The sequence below is a fragment of the Silene latifolia genome, chromosome 10 (genome assembly GCF_048544455.1).
Source record: "Silene latifolia isolate original U9 population chromosome 10, ASM4854445v1, whole genome shotgun sequence".
NCBI lineage: Eukaryota > Viridiplantae > Streptophyta > Magnoliopsida > Caryophyllales > Caryophyllaceae > Silene > Silene latifolia.
In genome coordinates this window covers 8,956,712-8,975,424 of record NC_133535.1, presented here as the reverse complement: position 1 = coordinate 8,975,424, position 18,713 = coordinate 8,956,712, and the positions used below count along the sequence as shown (strand labels likewise).

Here is an 18,713-nt window from a genome sequence, read left to right as displayed (position 1 = left end):
GAAAAAACCTCAAATTACCTTTAAAAATATAATTGCTCCGGTCCAATCCCGGAAAATCCAGACCTAAAGTGTTCCGGTCCGATTTGGGTCTCACCTAACCAACTTGGTCTCCGATTTTAGGATAAGGAATTGTCCGGTCCGCGAGGCGGTCCGATTCGGTTTGAACCGACAAACACCTCTAATTTTAACTCCGGGGCCTTAAACACAACTTGAATGTATACTTCAAAACTCCTCAAATCTACTATTGGTTCCTCTTCCTCCATTTTTAACTTTTTGGTTACCTTCAATTACCCTTCTTTGTTACCATCAATCACCCAAATTAAAGACCCGAGCATGACTCGTAAATCATAACTCGAAAATAACCCGACCCAAACCCAACTCGATTAACCTTCTTAGCAAATCTAAGCCAGAGGTGAGCGCGCCAGCCTTATTGCCTTCAGAGTTAAGCCTCATTGGCTGACAGAACAAAACCCCTCTTCCTCCTCCCCCTCTATCTTCCTCCCATGGAGGTTTTTACCTCCACATTCTTCTCTTCAACCCCTTCACTCAACACTCTCACTCAAAAAACCCGTCTCAAACTCTACAAAACCCACCTCAAATGCATCCCAACTACCAATTTTCCACTCTTAAACCCCAAAAAACCCCATATAACAGCTCGTTTTGGTGGACCCACAAAGCGTCGCAATTCACTGAGGAAAAAACTTACTGGTAGCAATAATGACACTCAGGTAACTCCTAAAGATCCTAACTTTATTGACCCAGTTCATCATTTTGCTGATAATCAATTTAATCATGTTCCTGTAGTTGATTTAGATAGTTTGAAAGTTGAAAGTTTAGAAAATTTTGAAAATGATGGTAAAATGTTAGGTGAATCTGTGTTATTTGATAAATTGGAGGGTTGGGTTGAGTTGTATAAGAAAGATACGGAGTTTTGGGGAATTGGGTCAAATCCTATATTCATTGTTCTTCAAGATTCTAGTAGTGGTAAGGTTGATAAAGTTTTGGTTGATGAAGATGAGATTTTGAGAAGGAATGGTGTTGATCCTTTGTATTTTAGGAAGGTGGGAGATTTAGATGAGGAGTTTAGTGAGGTGAAAGGTAAGATTTCTCATGCTAGATTGTTGGCTAAGGAGGTAGAGAGTGGGAAGGATGTGATTTCGAGGAATAGCTCGGTTGCGAGGTTTGTGGTTTCTGGTGTGGGTGAGGGTTTAGGGTTGGTTAGTAGGATTAGGAGTATATCGGTTCCGAAGAATGTAGTGAATAAGGTGTTTGGGATTGGGGTTGGTGTGGTTTGTGGTGTTTTGTTTGTTTGGATGTTGAAAAAGGTGTTGGGTTTAGTAGGGAAGGGAGGGGAGATGTCGAGGCGTGAGGAGGAGATGTTGAGGAGAAAGATGAAGGCTAGGGCGGAGAAGGAGAGGATGTTGAAGGGTAGTGTGGAAATTGTTGAAGAGGTGTCGGGGTTGCCGGGTGTTGTCCCTAAAAGGCCTCAATTTGATAAGGAGGCGGTTTTGGATGGAATTAGGAAAGCAAAAGGGTTGAGTAGTGATTTGACTTTAGTAAATGATGGTAGTGCTTCTAACGAAAAGGATTTTCGGATAAAGGAGATACAAATGATGGCAAGACGTGCACGAGAAATTGAGAGTGGTGAGCAGTCTGTAACTGAAGGGGATGATTTGGATAATGAGAACTTGATTAAGCTAAATGACAGGACTCCAGAAACTATTGATTCTGTTAAGGTTGACGACTTGGAGAAGCAATCTTCCATTGAATTGCCTGCCATGGAGATATCTTCTTCTGAAGAAGTTGTGGAAGGGTATTCAAGTGAAAACTTAATCCATGATGGGGCTATTAATGGCATTTCAGAAACTAAATTGTCGGAAAGTCTAGAAACTACAAGTGGTGATTGCAAATCTCCCTGTGAAGAGGATTCTGAGGTGCTGGAGAACGCGGAACCTCTCAAGGATTCAAGTGAAAGAACTACAATCGATAAGAAAAGCCAAAGGAGTGATGTCAATCACTTGCATGATAGTTCCAACCCATCAGAACAAACTAAAAGGGCAATGCCTGACGTTTCAAGCAGGAAAGTGAGGCCACCCATGAAAACACCTGTGAGAAGGATGCCGAAGATCATTCGTTCAGTGAAAGAAGCTAGGGAATATCTCTCCTTGAAAAGTGAGAATGGCGGAGTTGGTGATGTCAGTACCTATGTCAATGAGAGATTAGGGAAGGACGACAAGGCTGTAGAGTCTTCCGAGGTTGACAGAATATTGGATCCTGATCCCGCTGTAAACGTGTGTGAACAAGAGGAAGCTGAAGAAATGGAAAATGACATTATTAGATCACGCGAAGAGCGCCAGGTGGAATTGACACCTCTTAAAAGCCGTGAAACGGATAAAATTTCCACTGTAGATATTGACCTGAGTTTTGGAAGAATACAGGATGCTGATGAGATGCTTAATCCTAGCGATTCTAGTGAAATACCAGAAGCTCTTTCTGGTGGAACTGCTAGTCTTGATGACGCTCCAGATGTAAATGGCGATCTATCATCTTCAGCATGGCTGGACAAGGTGGATGATAGAACACCTAGGCCTACTGATTTAAGTGAAATATCAAATTTTGTTGTTGCAGACCAAGTTTCTTCACATGATGTGGCTAATTCAGGAGGAGTGTCAAACACCGATGGTAAGAGTGCTCCTCGTTACTCCAATCTACATGAAAGGGTGAATGGACTAAATGGAACACCCAATCTTGATACCTCAAGTGGGAAACCTGAAGAGACCGAACTTATCCGAAATGAGACAAATGACCATGAAAATTTCAGTAACAATTATGTCGAAAGTGAGCTTCCATCAGCTGATACCTGCCTAGACTCCGAAAGTAGTAAAGAAGATAGAGTAGGAGGTTCTATTCCTGATAAAGAGAGCTGGCTGGAGAAGAACTTTCATGAGATGGATCCCATAGTGAATAAAATAGGTGCAGGCTTTAGGGGTAGTTACATGGTTGCTAGAGAGAAAGTAAAGCAAGATGTGGGTCCTACATTGGACTTTATGGACCTTAGCTCTGTGAACGATGATACAGAGCTTGAGTGGATGAAGGATGATAAACTTAGAGATATTGTTTTTAAGGTTAGAGATAATGAATTGGCTGGGCGAGATCCTTTCCATTCAATGGATCTAGATGATAAAGCTGCCTTCTTTGAAGGACTTGAACGTAAAGTTGAAAAGCAGAACGAGAAATTAGCAACGCTTCATCAATGGCTTCATTCAAACATTGAAAATATCGATTATGGAGCAGGTACTGTTCCTTACCTTAGTCCTAAGTAAATTTTTGATATTCTTAGTCAATATTTATAGCTGATCAGGTCCAAACATAGATAAGTTTTCTCTCGTTATCCTATGTTGCTAAGATTACATCCTGACGGAAGTATATTTATGATACTCGTGTGAGCTGTGTTTCTCATACTTGTTTAGTACTTTAGTAGTAACCGATACAGATGCGTGTCCAAGTATCATACTCGGCTATTTTTATGAAAAATTCCACATTTTTGGCTTGAAATGAAGTGTCGAATATAGGACACGGGTATGAGAGGTAATATGAAGAGTTGAGTAACATAGTATTAGTGTACCATAGTGATGATTTTTTTTTTTGCTGAGATTAGATTCATAAAAGCTGGCAATCTGCATTTCCTGCAGATGGTATCAGCATATATGATCCACCTGAGAAAGTGGTACCCAAATGGAAAGGTCCGCCTATTGATGAATTTCCTGAATTTCTCACCAACAGTGAAGATCAACAACAAGAAGCATCTTCTCTTCAAAAGAGTACTCAATCTACTGAACATAACTACCCTGGGACATCCCAAGAAGCCTCTCTTACAAAGCCAAGACCCGAGAAAAAGGTCGCTAAATCTCCAAAGACGGTTATAGAGGCAAGTGATGGCTCCATCAAACCCGGCAAAAAATCTGGAAAAGAATACTGGCAACACACAAAAAAATGGTCCCGTGGATTTGTCGAATCCTATAATGCAGAGAGTGATCCAGAAATGAAATCCACCATGAAGGATATAGGGAAGGATTTGGACAGGTGGATTACAGAAAAGGAAATACAGGACTCAGCTGATTTGATGGATAAAATTCCTCAGAGGGGCAAGGAATTCATAGAGAAGAAGATAAACAAGCTTAAGAGAGAAATGGAACTTTTTGGACCGCAAGCTGTTGTAAGTAAGTACCATGAATATGCCGACGATAAGGAAGAAGATTACTTGTGGTGGTTAGATCTTCCTCATGTACTGGTATGCGGCTCTATTCCTCTGTTGTGCTCGTAGTTTTTAGGTTACGTAGATATGTTTTTCTCTTATCTAAGATCAGATGCTGTTTTTTCATACTCAATACTTATAGTTTAGATCTTTTGGGTGGACATGAAGAGCTAAGTTAGTTTGCTTTTTTTGTCACTGCATGCTATGACTTATGTCCTCGAACATCCAAAATTATTGGAAGATAATTTCCGATGCTTTAGAATATCCAGTTAGTCTCCGGAGAGACCTATTGGATTCGATGTATTGATGGGCGGGTCAATGAAGTGGTCTCACTAAGAACATTGTGAAACTTCTCTTTTTGAGAATTTGCGAAGAATGCCGGAGCTTCTAATTTTTGACATTATAATGGATGGGTCCCTTACCCTTGAAAATTTCGAATTTTTGATCATTTCTCTGCCTGCAGTGCATTGAAATGTATACATATGAAGGTGAAGATCATGAAGTTGGATTTTATACATTGGAAATGGCTGAAGATCTCGAGATTGAACCAAAGCCACAACATGTTATCGCGTTTCAGGACCCTGGTGATTGCAAGAACTTCTGCTACATTATACAGGCTCATTTAGAAATGCTTGGCAAGGGAAAAGCGTTTATCGTTCCACAGCATCCCAAAGTATGATTTTTTCTTTCTTCTTACATTTTTCTAGCCATTGAGCTTTGTGTTGCATGTGAAATGTAATGGAGCTGTCAATCTAGGCTTTCTTTCTCACCTCGAGGAATTGTTCTCGTAGGATGTCTTTCGAGAAGCAAAAGCAAATGGTTTTGGTGTAACCGTCATTAGGAAAGGGGAAGTACAGCTCAATGTGGATCAACCACTCGAAGAGGTAGAAGAACTGATCTCTGAGATCGGAAGTAAGATCTACCATGACAAGATCATGAAAGATCGTTCGGTTGACATAAGCTCCTTGATGAAGGGCGTATTCGGTTTCAACAAGCCCATTAAGAGGTAGTACTCTCATGTAACAAAAAAGTTTTTGTCCTCAGTAATTTTTATTCACTAAAAATGTTCAAATATTTGGTAACTATTGTTCATTTCGTATGCCTCCTCTTCTCCACTAATCACGGAATTTTGACGCATCAGGAGAAGAAAGAAGCGATCACGTAAAAGACCCACCAAACCATGAACAAGCATGCCTGGAGATGTATATTCATTCTCATATTTAGTTGCTTTCTCAGGTACCACCATTTCTACCTTCGTGTATGTCCACATTTGTGCAACTTCAGTCAATCACAGAATCGGTTACCATGACATAATCTCACTTGCCTAAATATGTTGTCTTGCAATTTCCCAAAAACCTTTACAAAGCGAACATTATATTTCCATTGTGACATTGTGAGCTTGATTAATACCGTGTCTATCAGTAAGTTAGATTTTGTATTACCGAGAAGCCTAACGACAAGTACCTGATTGCTGTGTCACTTTTCATGCTTTTTTGGTGACGTAATAAAGATTTTATCGTTAGGAGTGCATTCTCTTTTCACTTATTATTGAGTCTTTAAAACCGCCTTACCTACAATATAATTTTAAACAATTCAGACGACATAACAATTAATTTTCAAATCTAAAATTCAAAGAGAGAAAAGTATCCATGCAGTCTTGCATTAATATTAGAGTAAGACGGTTTTAAGTAACTGTTATGTTATATACAGAGTATATGATTGCAGTATTTCAGACAGGGTTGAAGCAGCTGCCCAAATGTCTCCAGAAAGGCTAGGATGCAGATCCTCAAATTTCGTAGTTAGCAAGAAAGCACCTACATTTTTTTGGGCTCAAATGGTGACCTTGTTTAACATCATATGTTCACATTAATCACATATGATATGAGCATAAGATTCCCTGCGTCATCCCCAACGCCACACCACGTTTGTATATAATTATTCATAAGAAGGCAGTGGGCATTGGCCGATGTTGCATAACTGTGTTATTTGAGTTCTCGTCTAAACAAAATTGATATTAGCATACTTAACATCAGCGGGATGAATGCTAACCCCAGACACGGTAGCCTTCTCCCCATGATGGTTAAGTAATTGCCTGATCTTGACAGTTGACACTCCCTGTCCCTTCCAATTCCAGCTTTGTACCAGCTCCACCATTGACCCCGAAGGAAGCTGCCGAGCGGGGTAAGAGAATGCACTGATTGACCAATAAATATAGCACAAATTGTTTCACACCTTAGGAAAAACAGTGAAACTTATGTAAGACGGAATATTATTCGAATTCCAGGAGACTTTTACAGGTGATTGAATTCAGATTGGAGTATGAAGGCGCCTTTACTCCGGCTGAGAATATTGTTGCACACCGAGGCATAAACGAATCAAAAGCAGACTTCTTTTAATGATTGATCATTCTAAACTAAAACTCTGTTTCATACATGGCAGGAAAGGAAAAAAGAGAAACACAGTAAGCTAAATTTTTACAGTTTCACTGTTGTGACTTGTTACATTATACCTGTTCGAAAAACGTATTTACAAACACCAGCGAAATAAAAAACTATCCAAGCCCCTCTACTTCAAATTTCATCAGATAATACAATCACCTGAAATTGCACTGTCAAGCGTCAAGTGTGGAACGATTTCGCTTTCATCAGCACATTCATCCTGTGTAACCCAACAAATAAGTTTGTATGAGACGTTCTCGTATGAGCCACCAACCCAAGCCCTTTTACATTCTTCACAAGGTTTATGATTTGGACTCGCAAGACCTTCTCAGATAAGTTTTTGTGGTAACCCTAATTAGATTTAGGAAAGTGTGCCATAATTACTCGAGGAGATTCTCCGGTCCCATTGATTTGGAAATGACTCCCGGTACTTGGTAACCTTACATTGGATGTTTCATAGTTGTCTTTCTTGCTCGCCCACTCAACAGCTTCTGAGCTAACCTATCTTTCGCCGTCACTTTCTTTTTCAACATAGATGCAAGAGTTACCTTTTTAGTTTTGGTAGAACCCCTCTCTCCGATGATAGCCCCACCTTCATGTTCTCCAAAACCCGCATACATTGACGTTGAGGCCTCTCGAAGAACAGCGTCATTGTGATCCCGAACTACAGCAAGTTTTGCTTTTTTAAGAGCTCGCTTATCAACTTCTCTCTTTTTTGCCTCTTCATTATCCTTCTTTCTAACATTCTTCACAGCCTGCTTGGCCAATTTTTCCATCGAAATATCCTCTTCATCAATATTCATCTCTTCTATATCGTCCGGACTCAACTGGCTCGCGGAAGGTCCTTCATCTCTACTACAAATAGGTGTTCCTTGATCATCACGGGGTATAATGGGTCCATGAAAAGGGCATACCCGCAAGTCTCTCCTGTCACAGAGCCCGCCCTTGCGCAAACGAGCACGACACGGTTGTATTTCAGCTTGCTCTTCTTCGTAAACACTTGCATGAAAATTTAGTTCTGCAATCTTTTCAGCAGGTATAGCAGCGTCATGATCTACCCTACCCCAATGACTATCTAGCTCCAAGCCTCTTTGGTTAGCCAAAGCATCCCTCTTCTCGCCCCAGTTATCCAAAGCCGAAGCCCAATTGACAACCGGGGCTTCAGCTAGAAGCTTTCCCTTCAACGAATTTGAATCAACATTAGCAGCAGCAACTTTAGCTTTGTATTTACCCGTTTCAACTTCTCTAGTCTCTTTCTTAATTACCCTCCTCGTGCTACTTTCAGGAGCATCAATTTTTAACGCTTTGTTTATTTGAGTAGTTTCCACATAGTCGGTCTTTCCCTCCTCCCAAATGTCCTCTTCCTCGTCATCCCCAACATTAAGCATAGTGCAACCCGACTCCTCACATTTCTTCTTCACTGCCAAGATTCGATTGCGAAAATCAATGAACTCCTTTAATGTAGAATCCCTAAACCTCGTATCATCAACCTCAACCCTAATAACAACCGAAATCCATTGTTGAACAGAAGCCAAATGTTTGGTCACCAAAAGCTTGTACGATTCCCTCAAGGCATCAAAAACCACTTTATTTTCCGTGTTCTCGTGAATTTTCTCTGCCTCCTTCAATGCATTAAGCCTGATTTGCCGCAACTCAGGGTTCCTAATCTCAAACTCCTCCTCATCACTATCATTGTCCAACGGTATTCCCATCACATTCTCATCATTTGCCTTGGCAATCTTCAAACACTCCCCAATCTCATCAACCGTCGTCCTAATCCCTTCCCTAATAGAAGGCAAATTCTCCCTCAACGACTCAAACTTGTTCTTCAAAATCTCTTGTGTCCTCAACTCTCTCTCTTTTCTCTCTTGCTCAACCCTAGCCGCATTCGCCTGTAAATTAGGAAACTGATACCTAAGCGTGTTCTTCAAATAATGATACCCTAACCTAATCTGTCTATAATGAATTCCAAACGAATTATTCCATTTCTCTAAGAACTCAATCGCTTTCAACCGCAAAACGGTTGCAACTGAAGGAGGATCAGGAAGCGGCTGATTCCTCCGAAAACCAACAGATAAACTTAACAATTGATCCAAATTCTCAGTAATTAGGGTTCTAAACAACTTCGATCGCATAAACAGCTCGTCAATTATCAACAACGCAAGATACCTGATCTGCATTGCATATCATAAACAAAAACATCACAATTTGAACCACAAATCGCATTCCAGAATCAAAAACATAAGAAATTGATCAAAACCTAAACATTAAAATCTCGTCAATTATCAACAAACTCAAGATACCTAATTAGCATCATATAATTAACAAAAACCTCTAAATTTGAACCACAGATTGCGTTCCGAGTCAAAAACATAATTAATTGATCAAAATCAAAACATAAAAAGCTCGTCAATCATCAACAACGCAAGAAACCTAATCTGCATAGCATATCATCACCAAAAACCTAAATTTGCATAAAAAATCAACATAAAAAGTTCGTCAATTATCAATGCCGCAAGATACCTAATCTTTATCGCAATTCATCAACAAAAACAACAAAATTTCAATCACAATTGAAATAAATTGATCAAAAATTCAAAATCAAACATAAAATTATACAAATTGCAAAGTGACCTGAGAGTGAGGGCGTTTCATGAGTTGAATTAGGGTTTGTGCGGCGAGTTTAAGCTCGAAATCGGAGTATCGTACCACCATTTTAATGGCTTTAAGAAGACGATGATCAACTTCTCGTTCAATTGAATTAGTAGCTTTGTCGATTAAATCAATGACTTTTCCTCTTTCTCTCTGCTCTTCATCTTCGTGATGTTGTTCCGCCATTGTTGTCCGTGCCCTAAATTTCCTCTACGTTCAATTGATTCCTAGGTATACTCTTCGATTGTTCGCTATCGACATTCGGCAACTATATGTTGTTGCTTTTCGACACTTCTTTGTTCATTGACGGGAATTCTCGACATTTTGGGCGCATAGAATAGAAAAGGATAAAATGTTCAATTATTCTTACTATAGACGGATATATCCGTTTAAAGTGAAAGACATGTTAAATATGATTAAATTGGTGATATTTTTAGGCTCCACCATACAACTTGTTGTTTGTCTTATGTTTAAAGTGGGTGGATATTTGACACATCTATAACTATAGACGGATATCTTCCGTCTATAATGAGAATTTGTTTAAAATGTGTTCGGATGGCGCAATTTAAACCGACTTTTGCTTACACCTGGAAACAGATCAATTGGGCCGGGTTTGTGTCAATTTCAGGTCGGGTCGTTTTGGATTTGTAGATTTTGGGTCGGGTCGGGTCGCGTCATTTCGAGTTCAGATCATTTTTGGGTTAGCTATTATGAAGTTATTTGCGAATAATCAGTTTGAAACAATAAATCTCGAAAACCGTGTATTATACACTTCAGTTTGAGCTGTTCGGGAGGTCGTATCGGACCACGTTTCTTATTCTCTCGGTTTTCTACCACATGCCCGAGGTTGTTGCAGGAGTAAGCCTATTCGATTTCAGCCCTAAATAACGAGTATTACTATTTTTTTCACAATTATCCGAGGTTCAACGAATGCTCGTTTATCGCATACCGGTACCCTCAAATGTCATCAGTTGATCCTCAAATTTTGCGTGACTACTTTACCTGATCCGAGGAACCTTCTATGTGATTTCAGGAGAATTTTGTTCCGGGACCCTGGAATATCGAAAACCGTGTATTATACATTTAATTTTGAGCCGTACGGAAGGTCTTACTGGACCACGTTTCTTTTTCTACCGGTTTTTCAACCACGTGTCCAAGGTCATTTAAGGAGTTAACCAATTCCATTTCAGGGCACGAGTATTAATCCATTTTTCACGATTATCCAAGGTTCGATGAATGTTGGTTTATTGCATGCCGGCACCTCCCAAATGTCCTCAGCTGTTCGTCAAATTTTATGTGGCCGCTTTACCTGATCCAAGTGACCTTCTGCGTGGTTTCCGGAAAAATTTGTTTCGGAGGCCTGTACTCTCGAAAACCATGTATTATACACTTCAATTTGAACCGTTTGGGAGATCATACCAGACCACGTTTCTTTTTCTCTTGGTTTTCTGCCGCATGTTCGAGGTCATTGCAGGATCAAACATATTCAATTTCAGCCCGAAATAACGATTATTATTTTATTTTTCACGATTATACGAGGTTCAACGAATGCTCATTTATGGCATACCGACATTCCCCAAATATCCTCCGTTGCTCCTCAAATTTTATATGGCCGCTTTCCTTGATCCGAGGAATCTTCTGTGTGATTTGCGGAGAATTTTGTTCTGGGACTCTGTATTCTCGAAAACCGTGTATTATACATTTCAATTTGAGCCGTTTGAGAGGTCGTACCGGACCACATCTTTTTTTCTCTTGGTTTTCAACCACGTGTCCTAGGTTATTTCAAGATTTAACCAATTCGATTTCAAGCCAAAATAATGAGTATTAATCCATTTTTCTCGATTATCCGAGGTTCGACGAATGTTGGTTTATCGCGTACCGGCACCTCGAAATGTCCTCCGTTGCTCATCAAATTTTGTGTGGCCGCTTTTCCTTATCTGAGGAACCTTCTGTGTGATTTGCGAACAATTTTGTTCCGGGATCCTGTAATCCCGAGAACCGTGTATTTATACACTTCAATTTGAGCCGTTCTGGAGGTCGTACCGAACCACGTTTCTTTTTCTCCCAGTTTTTCTACCACGTGTCCGAGGTCATTGTATGAGTAAACCTATTCGATTTCAGCCCAAATAACGAGTGTTAATCCATTTTTCACGATTATCCAAGGTTCGACGAATGCTGGTTTATCGCATAACGACACCCACAAATGTCCTTGTTGTTCCTCAAATTTTGTGTGGCCATTTTACCTTATCTGAGGAACCTTTTATGTGATTTTCGGAAAATTTTGTTTCCGGACCTTGGAATCTCGAAGCCATGTATTATACATTTAATTTTGAGTACTTCAGGAGGTCGTACCGGACCACGTTTCTTTTTCTCCTGGTTTTTCAACCACGGGTCTGAGGTCATTTCAGGAGTTAACCAATTCGATTTGAGGGCCAAATAACGAGTATTAATATATTTTTCACGATTATTCGAGGTTCGACGAATGCTGGTTTATCGCATGCCGACACCTCTCATATGTCCGTTGTTGCTCTTCAAATTTTGTGTGACCGCTTTGATCCGAGAAATGTTCTGTGTTATTTACAGAGAATTTTGTTTCGGGACCCTGAAATCTCGAAAACTGTGTATTACACTTTGGTTTGAGCCGTTCGGGAGATCGTGTCGGACCACCATTCTTTTTCTCCCGGTTTTTCAATCACGTGTCTGAGGTCATTGAAGGAGTAAACTTATTCGGTTTCCGCCCAAATAACGAGCATAACGGCACCCCTAAATGTCCTCCGTTGCTCCTCCATTTTTGTGTGGCTGCTTTACCTAATCTGAGGAACCTTTTGTGTGATTTCCGGAGAACTTTGTTCCGGGACCCTGTAATCTCGAAAACTGTGTATTGTACATTTCAATTTGAGCCGTTCGGGAGGACGTACTGGACCACGTTTCTTTTTTTGCCGCTTTTTCTACCACGTGTCCCAGGACATTTCAGGGGTTAACCAATTCGATTCTAGGCCCAAATAACAGTATTATTCCATTTTTCACGATTATCCGAGATTCGACGAATGCTGGTTTTTCGCTTACCGGCACCCCCCAAATGTCCTCCGTTTCTCCTCAAACTTTATGTGCTCGATTTACCTGATCCGAAAAACCTTGTGTGTGATTTCCGGAGAATTTTTTTCCGGGACCCTGTAATCTCCAAAACCGTGTATTATCACTTCAATTTGAGCCGTTCGGGAGGTCGTAGCGAACCACGTTTCTTTTTCTCCCGGTTTTTCTACCACATGTCCGAGGTCATTAAGGGAGTAAACCTATTCGATTTCAGCCCCAAATAAAGATTATTAATTTATTTTTCACGATTACTTAGGGGTCAAAGAATGCTGGTTTATCGCATATCGGCACCCCCAAATCTCCTCCGTTGCTCCTCAAATTTTGTGTGGCCGCTTTACTTGATCTGAGCAACCTTCTGTGTGATTTCCGGAGAATTTTGTTCCGGGACCCTGGAATCTCGAAAACCGTGTATTATTCATTTCAATTTGCCGTTCGGGAGGTCGTACCGGACCACGTTCCGTTTCCTGCCGCTTTTTCTACCACGCGGCTTAGATCATTTCGGGAGTTGACCAATTCGATTTCAGGCCCAAATAACGATTATTATTCAATTTTTCACGATTATCCGATATTCGACGAATGCTGATTTATGGCATTCCGGCACCTCAAATGTCCTATGTTGCTCCTCAATTTTTGTGTGGCCGCTTTACCTGATCCGTGGAACATTCTATGTGATTTCCGGAGAATTTTGTTCCGAGTCCCTGTAATCTCAAAAACTGTGTATTTAAACACTTCAATTTGAGTCGTTCAGGAGATCGTACTCGATCACGTTTTATTTACTCCTGGTTTTTCTACCACGTGTCCGAGGTCATTTGAAAAGTTAACCTGTTCGATTTCAGCCCCAAATAATGAGTATTATTCCTTTTTTTCACGATTATCCGAGATTCGACGAATGCTGGTTTATCGCATACCGGCAACCCCCCCCCCCCTCCTCAAATGTCTTTGGTTGCTTCTATAACTTTATGTGGCCGATTTACCTGACCCGAATAACCTTGTGTGTGATTTCCGGAGAATTTTGTTGCGGGACCTTGTAATCTCAAAAACCGTGTATTATAATCCACTTCAATTTTAGCCGTTCGGGAGGTCGTACCAGACCACGTTTCTGGTTCTCCCAGTTTTTTATACCACGTGTCCGAAGATATTGCAGGAGTTAATCTAATCGATTTCAGCTTCAAATAACGAGTATTAATCCATTTTCACGAGTATCACAAGTTCAACGAATGCTGGTTTATCGCATACCGTCACCCACAAATGTCTTCCGTTGCTCCTCTAATCTTGTGTGGCCGCTTTACCTGATCCGAGGAGCCTTCTGTGTGATTTCCGGTGAATTTTCTTGAGGGACCCAGTAATCTTGAAAACCGTGTATTATACACTTCAATTTGAGCCATTCGGGACGTCGTAGCGAACCACGCTTATTTTTCTCCCGGTTTTCTACCATGTGTCTAAGGTCATTAGTCATTACAGGAGTAAACCTATTCGATAACCGTGTATAATACACTTCAAATTAAGCCGTTCGTGAGGTCGCAACGAACCACGTTTCTTTTCCTTCCGATTTTTCTGCCACGTGTCCGAGATCAATGCAGGAGTAAACCTATTCGATTTCAGCCCAAATAACGATTATTAATTTATTTTTCACGATTATCCGAGTTTCGACGAATGCTGATTTATCGGCTTATCGCATACCAGCACCCTTAAATGTCCTCCGTTGCTCCTCAAATTTTGTATCGCCACTTTACTTGAACCGAGGAACCTTCTGTGTGATTTCCGGAGAATTTTGCTCTGGGACCTGGAATCTCGAAAACCATGTATTATACCTTTCAATCTGAACCGTTCAAGAGGTCATATCGGTCCACGTTTCTTTTTCTGCCGCTTTTTCTACCACGTGGCTTAGATCATTTCAAAAGTTAACCAATTCGATTTCAGGCCCAAATAACGATTATTATTCAATTGTTCACGATTATTCAAGATTCGACGAATGCTGGTTTATTGCATTCCGGATCCCCCCAAATGTCCCCTATTGCTCCTTAAATTTTGTGTGGCCGCTTTACCTGATCCGTGGAACCTTCTGTGTGATTTCCAAAGAATTTTGTTCCGGGACACTTTAATCTCGAAACCGTGTATTATACACTTCAATTTAAGCCGTTCAGGAGGTCGTACCAGACCACGTTTCCTTTTCTTTCGGTTTTTTTACCACATGTGCGAGGTCAATTCAGGAGTTAACCTATTCGATTCCAGCCTCAAATAACGAGTATTATTCCCTTTTTCACGAGTATCAAAGGTTCGACGAATGCTGGTTTATCGCATACCGGCACCCCCAAATGTCCTCCATTGCTCCTCAAATTTTGCGTGCCCGATTTACCTGATCCGAGGACTCTTCTGTGTGATTTCCTGATAGTTTTGTTCTAGGACCCCGTAATCTCGATAACCGTGTATAATACACATTAATTTGAGCCGTTCGTGAGGTCGTACCGGACCACGTTTCTTTTTTTGCCGCTTTTTCTACCACGTGCCCGAGGTCATTTCAGGAGTTAACCAATTTGATTTCAGACCCAAATAACTAGTAGTAGTATTTCATTTTTCACGAGTATCCGAGATTCGACGAATGTTAGTTTATGACATACATACTGGCACCCTCCAAATGTCCTCTGTTGCTTCTCAAATTTTGTGTGGCCACTTTACATGCCGAGAAATTTACTGTGTGATTTCCGGAGAATTTTGTTCCAGGACCCTGTAATTTCGATAATCGTGTATAATACACTTCAATTTGAGCCGTTGGGAAGTCGTAGCGAACCACGTTTCTTTTTCTTTCTGTTTTTCTTCCACGTGTCCGAGGTCATTGGAAGAGTAAACCTATTCGATTTCTGGCCCAAATAACGCGTATTAATCCATTTTTCACCTGTATCAAAGGTTCGACGAATGCTGGTTTATTGCGTACCGGCACCCCCAAATGTCTTCCGTTGCTCCTCTAATTTTCTGTGGCCGCTTTACCTGATCCGAGGAACCCTCAGTGTGATTTCCAGAGAATTTTGTTAAGGGACCCTGTAATCTTGAAAACCCTATATTAGACTTCAATTTGAGCCATTCTGGATGTCGTAACGAACCGCGTTTCTTTTTCTCCCGGTTTTTCTACCGCGTATCTGAGGTCATTACAGGAGTAAACCTATTCGATTTCAGCCCCAAATAACGATTATTAATTTATTTTTCACGATTATCCGAGGTTCGACGAATGCTCGTTTATTGCATACCGACACCCCCCAAATGACTCCGTTGCTCCTCAAATTTTGCGTGCCCGATTTACCTAATCCGAGGAATCTTCTGTGTGATTTCCGGAAAATTTTGTTCGGAGACCCTGTAATCTCGATAACCATGTATAATACACTTCAATTTGAGCCGTCGGGAAGTCGTAGCAAACTACGTGGTATATTTTTTTACTACCTCCGGCATTGATTTATAACGATTTCTCGCGTGGTATATAATAATCCCCGAATCCCAAACCAAATGAGACCCCCAAACTAACAAAAATTCAAGAAACTAAGGTTGTTATATTAATAGCCACATTTGTTATTTTTGAATTCTAAATCGGAACTATTATTATCTAATAATTTATGCAATAATAAATCTATCAAAGAACACCATAAAAAGTAACAATAAAGAATAATCCATAATCAAGACAACTATATAGATTTAAATAATTACATTAGCAATCAATAAGCATAATATGCTTACATGGATAATATTACCGAGAAAGTTTTCTGTAAAACCGTCTCATATTAAGAAAAATGAAAAAATAACCGAGAGGCCTTATGAAGTATCCTGAACCCGCCTCTGGTATAATCTTTAATACATACTCGAGCCAGAATTTGCATGGTGAAATAAGTTTCAAGCAATAAGATTTTTCGCCTTGAGCACTTGTTCGAGCTTGGATTCGGAAAATGTACTACTACTTTGTGTACATGTTTCATTGCAAGGTTCTTCACAATCTGCTCTTGTCATACTGCTAATACTCAAACATGATTGCATGCAACTTTCAAAACAAGGCACTCCATGAATTGTGGGTGCAACCAACATGATGACCATAGAGATCAATACTAATGCAACAATTTTGTTGGATGCCATTATTTTATTTTTATTATTATCACCACTTATTTATTTATTTATTTACTGTGGGATTGTTGGATTTTAGTTTGGTTATTTCTTCTCTTTTATAGTTTTCATGTTGGCTATTATTAGAATATGACTATTTATATGTAGTCGTTAAAATGTGAGTATTTTTGGTTAGGAGAAATTAAGGGATCTCGGAAAGCATATATAACATTCAATTATTAGTCACAAATTCTCATTATAAACGGGAGATATCCGTTTATAATTATAGATGGACCAAATATTTGTTTACTATTAGAATGTGACTATTTTCTTTGCGTAGAAAATTTATTTCAATATGCTAATTATATCTTTCACGTGTTTAATTAGTAATTGCAGCTGGGTGCACGCGTTGGAGTGTTTATGATCTTCAGAGTAAGTGAATTGTTAAAACATTCTTTGAAAAAGTTCGCTTACAAAACATATCGTTTAATTTTTAACTCTCATTATTGTAAATAATTAACTTTCATTTACAGTGCCAAAATAAAATAAAATATGGCAATATCAATAAATTTTAGCATTAATTAAGTTAGTAATAAAGCTAATCAAATGACCCAGAAAATCTCTCGCCTGGTTCATAAAAGACCTGATGGTTCGCTTGCTAACCCATCTAACACGAACCTAAACTCGATTTATACAACCCGTTTGACAGCTTTTACCACGTACTTTCAAGATCCCAAATCAAGACCCGATACCGACTCAAACCCATTTCTTGAGCCCACTTTCTTACACAATAAACGTAAAGTAGAAAAGAGCACGCTAGATGCGGATATCATCATGTGCATAAAAGCTACTTTCGTCTTGCCTAAATATGCTGATGATAAAAAGCATTAACCCTTTACTTCATTCATCTCTTGTTAACGAAGTAATCTTAAGCAAACTTTAGTCCTTATTTCTTCAATTTAATTTGAGCTTAATTGCAATACATGAGACGATTTAAAATAATACAGTATATAAAATGAACGTCCCATACCGTAAGATGATTTTTATACAATAATTGATGAAATTGCAAACACTGGGCATATTTCTGACCTGTGAATTGTGAATTTGTGAATTGAATATATAATGGCCTTATTTTCATAGTCGACTATTAAAGGTATAAAATTTGTCATAATTATAAGGGAGGCAAATACAAAAACATGACCGACTACATAAACCAACCTCTCCTTATCACGATCGACATAAATACTCATTATGGAGTTATCATGGATGGTCCACTATTATGAGAACGATATCCAAAGCATAACATCACTCCATATTTTGTTTTTATTACTCCCTCCACTTTTTTTTGTTCACCCCATTTCTTTTAACACACATATTAAGAAAAAATAATACTCCGTAAAAGAGTTGTAAGTGGGTTGAAAAGAATGATTAAAGAATGAAAAAATAATAAAAAAGATGTAAGTGGGGTGAAAAGAATGATTATAGAATGAAAAAGGTAGTCCAAATAAGGAAATAAGATAAATGGGTGAAAATAGATAATTTGCCAAAAAGGGAAATGGGGTGAAAATAGGAAAGTGGAGGGAGTACAAAAAAATATGCATCTATTGATCTATTAATTTGTATAATTAACAGATTGTAGGAATTAAGTTTCTTAACGTTTCTACATTGAGATATAAGTCGACCAAAACAAATAAAGGCGAAAAGCTCGAATTTTTATTATTCCCTTTCTATTGCGTAATTTATTTTGAGCATCTATCATTGAAATTAAAACAAAAAAAAAACACGTGAACAGAAATAAGTTTTTGAAAAATATAAAGACAGGAGCTAAAGAGTTTGGATTTGAATTTAATGGGGGTGAACGGATAATACACTAGTTTAACATAAACTCGGAAAAAGTTTGCAAGTTTAGATTACATTCCTATTCTTTTGGGCATAATTTCAGATTATGTTGCATTGTCGCTTCACTTCCACTTCAGTTAGTTGAGACAATTTTAGTGTAAGAAAAGATACAAAATAATAAAATCACAATTTTAACACAAAACACACCGTTATCCATATAGAAAATCTCTTTTAATGCCCCAAGTAAAAAACAAGTTCTACAACATATTCTAACCTTATTAATGCTCAATACGAACTGGATACATGAGACATTATAGAATATAAATGTGTTTCACTAAAGTTGGACATAAGTGCGG

General features: G+C 39.2%; 2 protein-coding genes across 6 annotated transcripts; one reads left to right on the top strand and one right to left on the bottom strand.

The window, feature by feature from the left end:
- Nucleotides 1-419: 419 nt before the first annotated feature.
- LOC141604972 (uncharacterized) lies at nt 420-6,556 on the top strand. 5 transcript variants are annotated; one of them, XM_074423569.1, is made up of 6 exons: nt 420-3,294; nt 3,693-4,291; nt 4,719-4,928; nt 5,047-5,261; nt 5,397-5,491; nt 5,981-6,549. In XM_074423569.1, exons 1-5 carry the CDS (start codon nt 504-506, stop codon nt 5,437-5,439), a joined length of 3,858 nt encoding a protein of 1,285 aa, XP_074279670.1. In that variant the 5' UTR covers nt 420-503; the 3' UTR covers nt 5,440-5,491; nt 5,981-6,549. The 5 variants fall into 5 exon arrangements, with proteins under 5 accessions (XP_074279670.1, XP_074279672.1, XP_074279671.1 ...); XM_074423571.1 differs by having other exon boundaries at nt 424-3,294; nt 6,390-6,556; XM_074423570.1 differs by having other exon boundaries at nt 424-3,294; nt 5,989-6,556.
- An 89-nt stretch (nt 6,557-6,645) lies between these two features.
- Nucleotides 6,646-9,694, bottom strand: LOC141604974 (UV-stimulated scaffold protein A homolog). The gene is made up of 2 exons (XM_074423574.1): nt 9,328-9,694; nt 6,646-8,867 (listed from the first exon to the last, which is right to left on the bottom strand). Exons 1-2 carry the CDS (start codon nt 9,529-9,531, stop codon nt 7,134-7,136), a joined length of 1,938 nt encoding a protein of 645 aa, XP_074279675.1. The 5' UTR covers nt 9,532-9,694; the 3' UTR covers nt 6,646-7,133.
- Nucleotides 9,695-18,713: the final 9,019 nt, after the last annotated feature.